Below are 15,077 nucleotides of genomic sequence, written 5' to 3'. Positions count from 1 at the left end.
GATTAAGTTTAAACAAGAGCTCAGGTACTTTAATCAGCTTTCTTCAAGTTTCAAATGTTAACAAGAACTGACTGTTCCTTCTAAGTAGGCAGGTGCAGAACGTTGTTATTGCAATTCTATGGCATGTCCCCATTGTCAAACCTGTAGCTGTACATTATGATTACAGTACCTTTAACAAATGAAAGTAATACATGCAATCTACAATAGAAACCTTTAGTTTGGCAGATCAATCTATTAACAGCAGAAGTACTGAGAGCTTGGATGTCATTATGACCTGACTAAACAGAGTTACGCCCCTTTGAAATTGCATAAAGAACTTGGCTTCTGACTGTGGAGGAGTCATTACCTAGTGTAGAACTGAATCATCCCTAACTAGAGTTCTGGAGCAGTACAAGGTTTGAAGACTTTCGCACAAAAAGTAGAATTGTTCATCATTGTTCAAAAATGGACAAGAGAAAATTAGCTTTGGTGATTTCACAGAATGACCACCAAACACACCCTCCAGTGAACACAGTGAGTAGTTTATCAAAAATATGTAATACACTCATGTAAAACCCTGAGAGGTGCTGATGATTTGGGGATTTGTGGATTTTGGTTGTTGTGAGTTGTCGAGGCGCTCAATGGTATTCAAGGTGTTTCCAAACTACAAAACTGATTGCTGCTAAATGGAGAACACAGTGATTGTGTTATGAGTGAAAACTGTACTTTTTGCTTGAGTTCTAGTCTGACAAAGTCTCATTTCTGAGTCGTCCATTTCCTCTCTTCCCCCCAGGCTGCAACCAATGAACATGTGGGTGAAAGTGACGAGAATGTGGAGCGTGGGAACTGGTCCTCGAAGACTGACTACTTGCTCTCAATGATTGGTTATGCTGTGGGTCTGGGCAATGTCTGGAGATTCCCTTACCTGGCTTACAGAAATGGAGGAGGTACTGTAGTGAAATCCAGAATACAGGGCAGATAAAGTAGAAAAAAAGTGAATAATTGAATGATGAACATAAGGGCATCAGAATATAAGGGAATCCTTGAGTAACTGCATAGTGTTGAAACATGCTTGTGTAAAGGATGATTAATTGTGCAGCAGTAAAGTGGTCATGGATTCTATTACTGGCTTTAACAGAGGAACAGTGGGTAAGGCTGATCAGCTGGGAGGCTGATGTAAAGAAATTATTGAATCAGTTCCTTTGAACTAATAAAATACTTACAGATCTATTACTGTCTTTGAATCCTTTGAAAGAGTGACCATTGCCAACAGAATGAAACAATGTGTTAAGCTGAAGAGACAGACAGCATTTAATATCAATTAGAAGTATATTTCACAAGATGGGAGTATCTTTGGTACAGTCTTGATCAAAATTTAAATATTTGTGGTTGTACACAAGGGTGGATTTGTATTGCAAATGATTTACAAAAGTGCTTCATATCGACAAGAGAGGTTGATTAGCGTGCAGGAGAGACATGTTCCTGTGAAAATGAGGGATAGAAATGGCAAGATTAGGGAACCATGGATGACAGGTGAAATTGTGAGACTAGCTAAGAGGAAAAAGGAATCATACATAAGGTCTAGGAGGCTGAAGAAAGACGAAGCTTTGAAAGAATATCGGGAATGTAGGACCAATCTGAAACGAGGAATTAAGAGGGCTAAAAGGGTCATGAAATATCTTTAGCAAACAGGGTTAAGGAAAATCCCAAAGCCTTTTATTCATATATAAGGAGCAAGAGGGTAACTAGAGAAAGGATTGGCCCACTCAAGGACAAAGGAGGAAAGTTATGCGTGGAGTCAGAGAAAATGGGTGAGATTCTAAACGAGTACTTTGCATCGGTATTCACCGAGGAGAGGGACATGACGGATGTTGAGGTTAGGGACAGATGTTTGATTACTCTAGGTCAAGTCGGCATAAGGAGGGAGGAAGTGTTGGGTATTCTAAAAGGCATTAAGGTGGACAAGTCCCCAGGTCCGGATGGGATCTATCCCAGGTTACTGAGGGAAGCGAGAGAGGAAATAGCTGGGGCCTTAACAGATATCTTTGCAGCATCCTTAAACACGGGTGAGGTCCTGGAGGACTGGAGAATTGCTAATGTTGTCCCCTTGCTTAAGAAGGGTAGCAGGGAAAATCCAGGTAATTATCGACCGGTGAGCCAGACGTCAGTGGTAGGGAAGCTGCTGGAGAAGACACTGAGGGATAGGATCTATTCCCATTTGGAAGAAAATGGGCTTATCAGTGATAGGCAACATGGTTTTGTGCAGGGAAGGTCATGTCTTACCAACTTAATAGAATTCTTTGAGGAAGTGACAAAGTTGATTGATGAGGGAAGGGCTGTAGATGTCATATACATGGACTTCAGTAAGGCATTTGATAAGGTTCCCCATAGTAGGCTGATGGAGAAAGTGAAGTCGCATGGGGTCCAGGGTGTACTAGCTAGATGGATAAAGAACTGGCTGGGCAACAGGAGACAGAGAGTAGCAGTGGAAGGGAGTTTCTCAAAATGGAGACGTGTGACCAGTGGTGTTCCACAGGGATCCGTGCTGGGACCACTGTTGTTTGTGATATACATAAATGATTTGGAGGAAAGTATAGGTGGTCTGATTAGCATGTTTGCAGATGACACTAAGATTGGTGGAGTAGCAGATAGTGAAGGGGACTGTCAGAGAATACAGCAGAATATAAATAGATTGGAGAGTTGGGCAGAAAAATGGCAGATGGAGTTCAATCAGGGCAAATGCGAGGTGATGCATTTTGGAAGATCCAATTCAAGAGTGAACTATACAGTAAATGGAAAAGTCCTGGGGAAAATTGATGTACAGAGAGACTTGGGTGTTCAGGTCCATTGTTCCCTGAAGGTGGCAACGCAGGTCAATAGAGTGGTCAAGAAGGCATACGGCATGCTTCCCTTCATCGGACGGGGTATTGAGTACAAAGGTTGGCAGGTCATGTTACAGTTGTATAAGACTTTGGTTCGGCCACATTTGAAATACTGCGTGCAGTTCTGGTCGCCACATTACCAAAAGGATGTAGATGCTTTGGAGAGGGTGCAGAGGAGGTTCACCAGGATGTTGCCTGGTATGGAGGGTGCTAGCTATGAAGAGAGGTTGAGCAGATTAGGATTATTTTCATTAGAAAGACGGAGGTTGAGGGGGGACCTAATTGAGGTGTACAAAATCATGAGAGGTATAGACAGGGTGGATAGCAAGAAGCTTTTTCCCAGAGTGGGGGATTCAATTACTAGGGGTTACAAGTTCAAAGTGAGAGGGGAAAAGTTTAGGGGGGATATGCGTGGAAAGTTCTTTACGCAGAGGGTGGTGGGTGCCTGGAACGCGTTGCCTGCGGAGGTGGTAGACGCGGGCACGATAGCGTCTTTTAAGATGTATCTAGACAGATACATGAATGGGCAGGAAGCAAAGAGATACAGACCCTTAGAAAATAGGCGACATGTTTAGATAGAGGATCTGGATCGGCGCAGGCTTGGAGGGCCGAAGGGCCTGTTCCTGTGCTGTAATTTTTCTTTGTTCTTTGTTCTTTGACAATAACTTTGAAGTGTAAATCACGATTAAAACTGACTCCAAAGTGAAGTGGAGTGAAACTATCACCTTGGGATATTTTACTATGTTAAAGGCACAATATAAATGCAAATTGTTGTTGCAAGTCATTTTCCCTTATTAACTTAAAAGCATCTTTCACATCCTCAGGGCATCTCATAACGCATCAGAGTTGCTCAGCTTTCTGATGTGTAGTTACTGTTGTAGGGAAAGGCAGAAGCCAATTTGTGCACAACAAGGTTCCAAAAAGGCAATTAGAGAAAGGACTAAATAATCTCATTTAGTAAGTGCTAAGGGATAAATATCAACAACGAATCCAGCATCACTCCACTGCTCTTCTTCAAATAGTGTCATGGAATCTTTTATGTCCACCTGAGAGGGCAGACAGGGCTTCAGTTTAAAGTCTCATCCAAAAGACTGCGCATCCAGCAACACAGCACTCCCTTAGTACTGCACTGATATGTTCGACTAGCTTGTTTAAAAACTAGGTTTGGTGACAGTTTTTAGAGGCTTTTTTATTGTCCTTCTCAGAAAACACACATACTCGTTGCAGGAACCTACTCAAACTCCATCAATTATTGCATTCAGCTTCTTGTCCTGTTAGGTATCTGTTAATATTTAACTTGTGGCCCAGGTTTGAAGTGTGTCATTGTTGGGAACATGCTTTATTAATGGCAATGAACACATTATATTTAATATAGAATGCAGTCTGTTCACTTTTTAATTGTGCAGAAAATAAAACATCAGTTGCCTAAAAGTTGGTGAACTCCTGAGAATTCCCCCTGGGTGGTTACCTGCAAAGTCCTTATCATACTTAAGGACTTATTTCCACAGTGAGGAATGAGTTTCCTTTAACACTAAATTGTTTGAGCAAATTATGTTCTCACTTGGTTTTTTTAAAGGTGGTTACATATGTTGAATGTTTTCTTCAGGAACTAAAAGATAAGCAAATCACAAACTTGTCTGGATAATTGAAGAGTGCTCATGCCCCTTGTGTTGGAAAATCTTTTGCACTGGTTAAGATAAAAAGAAAGGCTTTTTGAAATAGGAAGAATTCAAGGAAAATCAGGGCATTAAACAAATTTTTAGGGAGATTCATAAAGCCAGAAATATTGAAGGCACAATTAAATCAAGTAGAATTACACACAGATCTGGGAAGTGTGTGTAATTTTGTATGATGATGCAAAGATATGTTGTACCAATTGACCTAAGTGAATCTGATCATAACTACTGCTCTGTATGTTCACTCACAGTGCAATAAAGCAAAATTGCAGTTTATATCAAGCCTCAGTTCGCCAAATATTTTTCACAGTCCATCTTTGAAGTGATTGATGTACATAACTTAAACGACACGAACATGCCGTTGAAGTCACATGAGGGCGATATTGTTACACATCAACATCATAAATGTAGATATTGGGGAGTATGAGACAATTCCTACGAAAGTAAAATGTTGAGACTACATACGGGCAAGACTGACATCACTGAAAATGAGAATGTATCCATGACAGACTTGAACTTGCAATAATTCATTTTGAGAACAATACTTGCCACCTAGTTGACTGCCATGCAGAACTACATGGGCACAGGGCACACCTCAGTCACAATCTTCCTTGTGAGGCGAAGATTTCTCATACAAGGCCCCTCCACCATGACTAGGTAACTGGTAAAACCAGTCGTGAGTCAAGTGCTTCCTAGTTATTCCAACTCGCATGTTTCCCTTGCCTCTTATTCCATTGCAATGTTTTCTAGAGACTTCTGAACCTATGGTGCAGGTTACAAAACTCATTTGTACAATTCACTTCTGTAACTGCTGTCATGATACATTCAAATCATCCCCTTTCTTAAATTAGTAATTCTATGTGTGATATGGAGTAATGTATTCACTTTCAATTTAACACTGTAGATGTGGAATGCTGAAGAGTTCATTATTAATGAAGGCCTTAACGTGGCCTAATAAGGTTATGCTTTGAAGGCTTATTAGAGCCTCAGTAAATAAAATCAGACTTTGTTCTCACATTTCAGGCTAAGCTATAGGGCCACTGGCAGACACTTTATAGTGGAGTTAGGGGAAGGGAATAGAAAATACATGGCTGGTTACACCAAAACAGAATCAGCACATTGCAATTCTCAGAGCAGTGCTGAAGATGGCACCCTGGTGCTTTCTCTCTCCTCTTTTTATTCCGCTTTTCAAAAGTAAATGCAGAAATCTTGGGCGTCTAATGGGGTATTATACCAGATGCTTCACAATCGTTCTGATAAGTAATCATATTGAAATTGGAAAAGAAATCAAAACAATTCAAAATCCTCAAATTAGTTTACAGAAAAAATTATTCGTTCTCTGGTCATTTCCTTATGAGTGAAACTGAAAGCCTCTTATTCTGCCGTTGTTCTCTATGGGCATTGGAGTAATCCCAGGAATAATAATAGAGGCTTTGTCAAGGTAAGTACAGCTTAAACCCAGAGAGGTTAGCAACTGTAACAAATCAATCCTTTTTCAATTAAATACAGACCTAGCAATGGTTTTAATTTTCAGTTAATGTTTGGGAATCTGTGTTGCTATCTGTTTTCATTTTCTTATTTCCTTTCAGGTTTCCCAGCATTTGGATTTTTTCTTTTTAACTTGTACTTGTTGGTGCCTTTTTGATACTACAACATATCCTTTGAAGTGAGGTTAAGATGTGGGCATGACCTTAGTAAAAGCAAAATACTGCGAATGCTGGAAATCTGAAATAAAAACAGAAAGTCCTGGAAATGCACAGCAGGACTGGCTGCATCTGTGGAGAGAGAAACAGAGTTAATGTTTCAGGTCTGTGACCTTTCATCAGAACTGGCAAAGGTTAGAAATGTAATAGGCTTTGAGCAAGTGAAAGGGGGAAGGAGGAAAAGGGAAGATCTGTGATAGGATGGAGGGCACAAGAGATTAAATGACAAAGATGTCATGGAACAAAAGACAAAGGGAGTAGTAATAGCCATAGTAAAAGACAAAGCATTAGTCCAGAGAGAGTGTTAATGGCAGAATAATGAACAGCTCTGTCTGAAAGCAAAGCGTGAAAAACAAGTTTAAGATAGGCACATAGTAAAAAAAAACAATCAAAATGGCAGTCATGGTCTGAAGTTGTTGAACTTAGTATTGAGTCCAGAGGGCTGTAGAGTACCTAATCAGAAGATGAGGTGCTGTTCCTTGAGCTTGCATTGATTTTCACTGGAACACTGCAGCAGGCCGAGGACAGGAATATGGGCATGAGAGCAGGGTGGTGAATTAAAATGGCAAGCAACTGGAAGCTTGGGATCATGCTAGCGGACTGAGCGGAGGTGTTCCGCAAAGCGGTCATCCAAAGGTCACCGCATTATGAACAGCGAATACAGTATACAAAATTGAAAGAAGTACAAGTAAATTGCTGCTTCACCTGGGAAGCAGTGTTTGAGGCCTTGGATGGTGAGGAAATAGGAGGTAAAAGGGCTGATGCTACACCTCCTGTGATTGCATGGGAAGGTGCTGTGGGAAGAGGATGAGGTGTCAGGGATGATAAAGGAGTGGACCAGGGTATCGCAGAGGGAATAGTCCCATCGGAATGCTGACAAGGGAGAGGAGGGGAAGATGTGTTTGGTGGTGACATCACGCTAGAGGTGGTGGAAATGGCGGAGGATGATCCTTTGGATGTGGAGGCTGGTGGGGTGGAAAGTGAGGACATGGGGAACCCTGTCGTGGTTCTGCAGGGAGGAGAAGGAATGAGGGCAGGAGTGCAGGAAATGGATCGGATATGGTTGAGGGCCCTGTCAACCACAGTGGGGCCTAGGGGTGGGTATAATCCTCGGTTGAGGAAAAAGGAAGGTTTGATGGAGATGGAGAATCTGGGAGAATGAAATGGAGTACTTACAGGAGACAGGGTGTGAGGATTCCTTTGTCTTTTATTCCATGACATCTTTGTCATTTAATCTCTCCTGCCTTCTGCCCTATCACAGATTTTCCTTTATTTTCTTCCGCCCCCCCCCCCTTTCACTTGCGCAAAGTTTATTACATTTCTAACCTTCGGCAGTTCTAATGAAAGATCACAGACCTGAAACGTTAACTCTGTTTCTCTCTCCACTGGTGCTGCCAGACCTGCTGAGTATTTCCAGCACTTTCTGTTGTTTCTTTTATGGCATGATCTTAGTGCTTTGCCCAATGTCAAATCCCTGTGAATTCCCAGCTCCTGCTGGGAAGCACTTACACTAATCCCCTTTCAACCAGCTCTCTAACTAATTCCTCTTAAATCACTTGGCCATGGTGATTGTGCTTCGTGTGCTTCAGCCTTGCGTGTACATTGTATGGCAGTGTGTGACTAATACAACAGGATTAGAGCCTGAAGATTTATAGGAACTGGCTTTTTTCCAGGGTCTATCTATTTTGTGTGGTGGCAGCGGGGTGGTGGCGTGAGGGGGCTGGTTGGTGGGCATCGTGGAGAAAAATACCATATAATGGGATTCAAGCACTGAGACAAACTATTCGTATTGAAATGGACTTTCTAGTTTCCATATCAAATTTATACAAAGCGGTCAGTCTAACATGTCTACAATCTCTTTCAATTTCCTTTGCTATTTTTTCCAGGTGCATTTCTTATTCCCTACGTAGTCATGTTGATATTTGCTGGGATGCCCCTTGTTTTCCTGGAATGCTCTTTTGGGCAGTTTGCCAGCCTCGGACCTGTTGCAGTGTGGAAAGCTGTGCCGATCCTACAAGGTAAATATTTATTGAACAACACAAGCTCGGCAACAGTTTAAATAAGTAATAGTGCTTAAATCGTATTGGCCCAGAATTTTCTGGCAAAGTAACAGTGAGTTTAATGTGCATGGAGTTATTAATATGGAAGTCATTTGACAATTAGCGGCAAGGAAAAGAAACCCCGTGAATTGCAAATCACCCCAAATTGCTGGAGACAGCAGCTCGTCCTCAACCTCCCAGTGAGATTCATGAAATTGCTGCATTTGCACATTAATTGTTCATGAAAGTCACTGTGGAGACTTAAGTACTCTTTTAATGAGGACATTTATGTTCTTGCAATGCCACTTAACCTTTCGGGCCCCGATAGGGAACAATTGGAACTGTGGAGTCTCATTCCTGCAGATGGTAAATTGTTCCAAGATGATTTTAATTTTTTTCTTTTTTTTTCTTTCTGTCTCAGTTTTCTTTCTTTCCCTCTCTGTGTTTCTCTTTCTGTACCTACTTTAACTCTAATTCACCCTGTCCCCTTCGCCATCGTTTTATTTCATTCTCAACCCTTTCTTCTCACTGATTAAGGAGCTAGACTGTTGGTCCTGCCATTCATTTCCACATGCCCTGTTGCCCTTGTCATGTCATGATTAGCTTGCAGGAAAAAATCTTCAAGCTGAAGGGTGCAGGAAAAATGCCTGACTAACAGCGTATGCTGGCAGATGTTAATTGTGTACCAATTGTTTAATTATATGCAGGTGGAGGGTGCTAACTGGAGTCTGACTTGAGCACTTATAAGGAGACTCTTACTGAGACTGGTGGAGGGTTTGAGTGAGAAGTTGCATGTTTGTAATCTTTTTACTCTGTACAATAAATGTGAAACTCAGTAAAGATAGGCTCCAGCATTATCCTTCCATAACAAGCTTTCTGGAATTTAACACTGGATGCCCCACTCCAGCAAATCCTGGGTCATTTATATAATGATTATATTCTCCTTATCCGATGGAGATTTAAGGCAGCCTTCTGAAGTATTGTTTACAATCTGATCTCTCATACACTTTGCAGTGACAGATACAGACAGTAAAGAGACAGACGCAGTGAGTGAAATGTTTTCTTCTCTCATTCCAAATTTAGTCAGATATTCAAACCAATACCGGGAGAACTCTCTGTTTGTCTTTCAGTTACTAATACTGTGTTGGTTTCATGATTCTTTCACTCCAAAAATGATGTTGGTTAATTGAGATTATGGGGGGAGAAAATCAACTCACAGCCACCCATTTTGAACCTGAAAAGCAGGTGAGCAACAGTTAAAAATCAGAGGGAACCACAGATACACTTTTGCTGCCCAAGGCCTGCATGATGCAGTAGTCAGGCAGGCGTTGGGCTGTTTAAATATGCAAGTTGTGATTCCATTCCAGTTATAGGACTCATTTGTCATATACAAGTGCAAATGGGAAGAGCATATACTAGGTACCCTTCACTCGTTGTATCAATAGTGGGGTGGCCTAATCAGCATTCCTTAAAGGGACTTAAATGGGAGGATGGTGGGAGTTGGAAGAATGACATCCAGTGGATTTTCTTCATTTTGGACCAATCTTCTAATCATTTAACCAGGAAGATCCAAACTGCCATCTTAGCTGCAGCAGGCGAGGCTGCCTGACTTCTCACAGTTGATTAGCCTGCCAGCATTCAATACTTGGCCTCACTCAAAAGCAATGCCCACTTGGGTGAGGGGCAAGAGACTGCCACCACCTATAGGTGTGATTCCACAAACCAGGTAAGAACATAATAAAAGCAAGGGATAGGAAAGGGCCCATTCAAGCTCATCCCTCTGATAATAGTTGGAATATTTTAACTGAAGGTTCACTTTCTCTATCCATTTTAAGGTGTGGGGATCACCATGGTCCTTGTGTCAACATTTGTGACTATTTACTACAACTGCATCATCGGCTACAGCCTGTTCTACTTGTTTGCTTCCTTCCAATCCCCTCTGCCATGGGCAGACTGCTTCAGCTGGTGGGATGCAGATGAAATCTGCAGTAGGACTCCCACAGGTAATGTACCTTTTGTTTTGTGAACTTTTGTTTTCTGGCTGCAAGACAGAAAGCAGAGAGTAGTGGGAAACGGTTGTTTATCAGACTGGACGGAAGTGTACAGTGGTGTCCCCCAGGGGTCAGTATTAGGACCATTGCTCTTTTTGATATTTATTAATGACCTGGACTTAAGCGTACATCAAAAAATTTGGAAGTTTGCAGATGACTCAAAATTAGTAAATGTAATAACCAATGGGGAAGATAGTAACAGACTTCAGGGGTACAAGGTAGAAGTGATACATTTTACAAGGAAGAGTGAGGAGAGGCAATATACAATTTTAAAGGGGCTGCAGGAACAGAGAGATATCTGGGGTTTCACATACAAAAAGCTTTGAAGATGGCAACACAAAGCTGTTTTAAAAAAAAAAGCATATGGGATCTTGGGCTTTATAAATAGAGGCCAAAGCAAAGAAGTTATACTAAACCTTTATAAAGCACTGAATAGGCCCCGCCAGGAGTATTGTGCACAATTCTAGGATCCACAATTTAAGAAGGATGTCAAGGCCTTGTAGAGGGTGCAGAGGAGATCTATTAGAATGATATCAGGTGTACAGAACTTCAATTATGTGGAAAATATATGAGAAGCTGGGGTTGTTTTCCTTAGAGCAGAGAAGGGGAAATTTTGTACAGATGTTCAAAATTATGAAAGATGCTTATAGAATAAAAAGTTTTCACTGGCAGGACAGTTGGAAACCAGAGGACATAGACTCAAGATAATTGTCAAAAGGCTCAGAGGTGAGATGAGGAAAAATATTCTTACACTGACTTTTTGTGATCTGGAATTCACTGCCTGAAAGGGTGGTGGAAGGAGATTCAACAGTAACTTACAAAGAGGAATCGGATATATACTTGAAAAGGAAAAAAAAACAAGGTTATGGAAGATGAACAGGGGATGGAACTAATTGAATAGCTCTTCCAAAGATCTGGTGAGTTTACTCTGAGCCCTTTGTCATCTGTCTATAATGCACTCATTGGGCTGAATTTTGGTCTCCTCCAGGCGTTGGGTTCCGTGGCAGGGGGGCCCTGAAGATGGCTCCGGATGAGGCCTGCCAAGGACTTCGATGCCCTTTAGGGCCTGGCCCAATCCTCCCGGCAGCGGTGGGTCTCCATGGTGACCGCCCCCCCATCCCCCAACACTGCTGGACGACAGGACCTCAATACAATATTCAAACCAATAAAATGAATACATTTAAATAGACTTACCGGCGATCTTTACGGCAGCAGCCAGCACTCCCGCGACTTCAAATCCCCATTGTGGCGGCACACTGGTGGGGAGGAGGTAGGATTTTCAGTACAAGGGGTAGGATGAGGTTAAATAAATGTAATGGGTGTAGGGGATGGTGGGCAGGGCTGATCATTAAACTTTGTGCAGTTTGCGGGGGAAAGGTCAGATGTAACAGGTAAGTGTTTTTGGAGGGGAAAGGGAAAATAGTTACTGTAATTGTTATTGGTTTGGGGGGGGTTGAGAAAGTGGCATTATAAATTTATTTATTTAATTTTTTGGGGGTGGGGGGTTACTTTTTTAAAAATTTAAATGTGCCAGCAAGGTTGGCTGCACACAGGCGGCTGACGCCATTGCTGGGAACGGACAGCCTGCCCCCTCCATGAGATTGGGGGAAGGGACACAGGATTCCTGGCTATTTAAATGAGCCACCGTGCTTGAGATTGTGGCGGCTCTTCGGCGTGTGGTCCATGTGTGCGGGCTGCCATTTTTGAGCTCGCCACCGAGATCGGCAGTGGGACTCTTAAAATCCAGCCCACTGGGTTGCATTGAGTCGTACCAATGGGGCTCCCGGCGGTGAGCCATAAAGACAAGGGGAACCCAGCCTCGGCCTTTCAGAACCCCCCCTCACCAGCGTTATTCAATGGCACTTAGGCACTTAAGTGCCCGGTGCTGGGATCCCCATTCCTTTAAAGACGGGGATCCTACCTCCAAGAGCTGCCAGCCAATCAGAGGGCTGGCAGCTAATCAGTATTGGCAGTGCTACCAGGAGCAGTGGGCACCGTCAGTGCTACAGGAGACCTGTGAGTGGGCCAGCGCTGGAGATCTAATCAAGAGAGTGATGAGGTGGAGTCGCTGGGGCCAGTCTAGCAGGCCCCAGCTATGGGTAGGGTGGAGGGTGGGTGATGCGGGCAGGGGAGCTGTTAACAGAGGGGTGGCCTTTGCCACTGAGGGCCCTCCGTGGGTCACAGATTGTCCACAGAGGAGGCTCCGCAACCCTCCATTGGCCTCTGGGCCCTCCGCATCCCACCCCCCCCCCCCCACCTAACCCAGCCTCCTGTTGGAATGCTATGGACCTCCCTATGGGATTAATGTAGGATTAGTATAAATGGGTGGTTGATGGTTGGCACAGACATGGTGGACCGAAGGGCCTTTTTCAGCTCTATGACTCCCCCACCTCCTAGCCCATCTCCAGGGGCAGCCTATTGGGTGCTCGTGGCATTGGCGTGGTAGTGATTGGCAGAGATTTCAACTTCCCTAATATTAACTGGGATAAATTCAGTATAAACAGTAAAGAGGACACAGAATTCTGGAAATGCATTCAGAAGAACGTTTTTTAGGCAGTATGTAGCAAGTCCAACAAGAGAAGGGGCAGTTCTGGATTTAGTTCTAGGAAATTAAGCTGAACAGGTGGAATGGGTAGTAGTGAGACAGCATTTTGATGCTAGTGCTTATAATGCAGCTAGATTTAGAATAGTTATGGAAAAGGATAAAGGTAGACTAAGAGTAAGGGGGAGAAGTTTGTTTGGGTACTGCCACTTCCAGTCCCTCTTGTTCTGCAACACGACCAAGAGATGGAGCTGAGAGGGGAACTGTGGACAGAAGGAGGAGGAGGAAGAGGAGGCAGGGAGGAGGCATCCAGGACCCCTTTACTCAGGATGGACTGTCCATGGGTGCCTACTGAGACTCTAGATAAACTCCAACTAAAGTACTGCATACAATTCTGGTCACCACATTACAGGAAGGAGGTGATCGCACGAGAGAGGGCACAGAAGAGATTTACAAGGATATTTTCAGGAAAGGTGAATTTTGCTATGAGGAAGGATTGAAAAGTTTGGGTTTGTTTTCTTTTGAACAGAGGAGGCTGAGGGGAGATTTAATTGAGGTGTCTAAAATTATGAGGGACCTAGACAGAGTGTATAGAAAGAACCTATTTCCCTTAACAAAGAGGTCAGCAAACAGATTTAACATAATTGGCACGGGATTAGAGGCGAGTTGAGAAGAAATAGTTTCTGCCAGAGGGTGGTGGGGATCTGAAACTGGCTGAAAGTGTGGGAGAGGCAGAAACCTTTGTCACATTTAGAAAATACTTTGAGATGCACTTGAAGTACTGTAACCTACAGGGCTATGGACCAAGAGCAGGAAGGTGGGATCAGGCTGGATCACTCTTTTTTGGTGCTACAGACACGATGGGCCAATGGCCTTCTTCTGAGACACAAATTTTCAATGTTTCTACTTTATCGACCTGCAGCAAACTGACATGTAGTTAACTTTTACAATGTTAGCTTTTGAAAGAAAAATATTAACACGAGTGAAAGCAAAGTTTAGGTAATAAAACCAAGAAAAAGGGAATAGGAAGGAAGTGAGAGTTAGGACAGGCCACAGCAAATCTTTTTTTTAACTACAACTGTGTGAAGGTTTAATGATTCTCCAGGTGCTTGCTGCACCAAACCACAATTATGCAATGGTGTGATCCTCACACACAGTAACATTCTCAGTAAGTTTATCACATTACAGGAACGACACAAGTTAAATTGTTACTTGACAAATCCATCACCTGCCTGTATGGTCCACTGTTAGCTAATGAGACTTTTAAAAAATTCATTCATAGGATGTGGGCGTCGCTGGCTAGGCCAGCATTTATTGCCCATCCCTAATTGCTCTTGAGAAGGTGGCGGTGAGTTGCCTTCTTGAACCGCTGCGGTCCATGTAGGGTAGGTACACACACAGTGCTGTTAGGAAGGGAGTTCCAGGATTTTGACCCTGTGACAGTGAAGGAATGACAATATAGTTCCAAGTCAGGATGGTGTGTGGCTTGGAGGGGAACTTGCAGGTGGTGGTATTCAATGCATCTGCTGCCGTTGTCCTTCTAGAGGTCCCAGGTTTGGAAGGTGCTGTTTAAGGAGCCTTGGCGCATTTCTGTAGTGCATCTTGTAGATGGTACACACTGCTGCCACTGTGTGTCGGTGGTGGGGTGAGTGAATATTTTTAGATGGGGTGACAATCAAGCGGGTTGCTTTGTCCTGGATGGTGTCAAGCTTCTTGAGTGTTGTTAGAGCTGCACCCATCTAGGCAAGTGGGCAGTATTCCAAAACACTCCTGACTTATGCAGTACAGGTTCTGATGTCCTGTAAGGCCACAAAGAAAGCTCCCTGTTTACCAGATATACATCATTCACACAATGGGAATATTTCATTCTGGGCAGGAACAAATGCCCACATTCCTCATAACGCATCAGAGTGCACGGGTCGTGCCAAGTGCTACACACCCAAATAAATTCACTAGCACAGGCTGCTTAAAAGATTGGTTTCAAAGTCAGTAACCTGTGAGACATGGATGGCATAAGTATTGGAAGTTGAAAACCTGAGGGTTGCAGTCATCATTATATTATAATAATTTAGCAACTAAATTCAAGGGATTTAGCTGAAATTGCTCCAGTCAATAACATTGGAAAATAGGAATTGCTGGACAGAAAAAGCCCAAGGTCCATCTACTTTGCATTGTAACATCCTTGTAGTGTCATGAAACATGATG

The 15,077-nt window shown here is 43.0% G+C and overlaps 1 protein-coding gene across 1 annotated transcript in view; it reads left to right on the top strand.

The window, feature by feature from the left end:
• The first annotated feature begins 444 nt into the window (after positions 1-444).
• LOC137377446 (sodium- and chloride-dependent neutral and basic amino acid transporter B(0+)-like) overlaps positions 445-15,077 on the top strand; it is a 51,718-nt gene continuing 37,085 nt past the window's right edge. Inside the window, exons 1-4 of the mRNA XM_068047024.1 lie at positions 445-513; positions 773-926; positions 8,127-8,258; positions 10,115-10,282. Of these exons, the coding sequence (XP_067903125.1) occupies positions 445-513; positions 773-926; positions 8,127-8,258; positions 10,115-10,282 (523 nt within the window). The remainder of the gene's footprint in view (positions 514-772; positions 927-8,126; positions 8,259-10,114; positions 10,283-15,077) is intronic.

This window comes from Heterodontus francisci, chromosome 15 (genome assembly GCF_036365525.1).
Source record: "Heterodontus francisci isolate sHetFra1 chromosome 15, sHetFra1.hap1, whole genome shotgun sequence".
Lineage (NCBI taxonomy): Eukaryota > Metazoa > Chordata > Chondrichthyes > Heterodontiformes > Heterodontidae > Heterodontus > Heterodontus francisci.
This window is presented reverse-complemented; position numbering and strand designations above follow the sequence as displayed.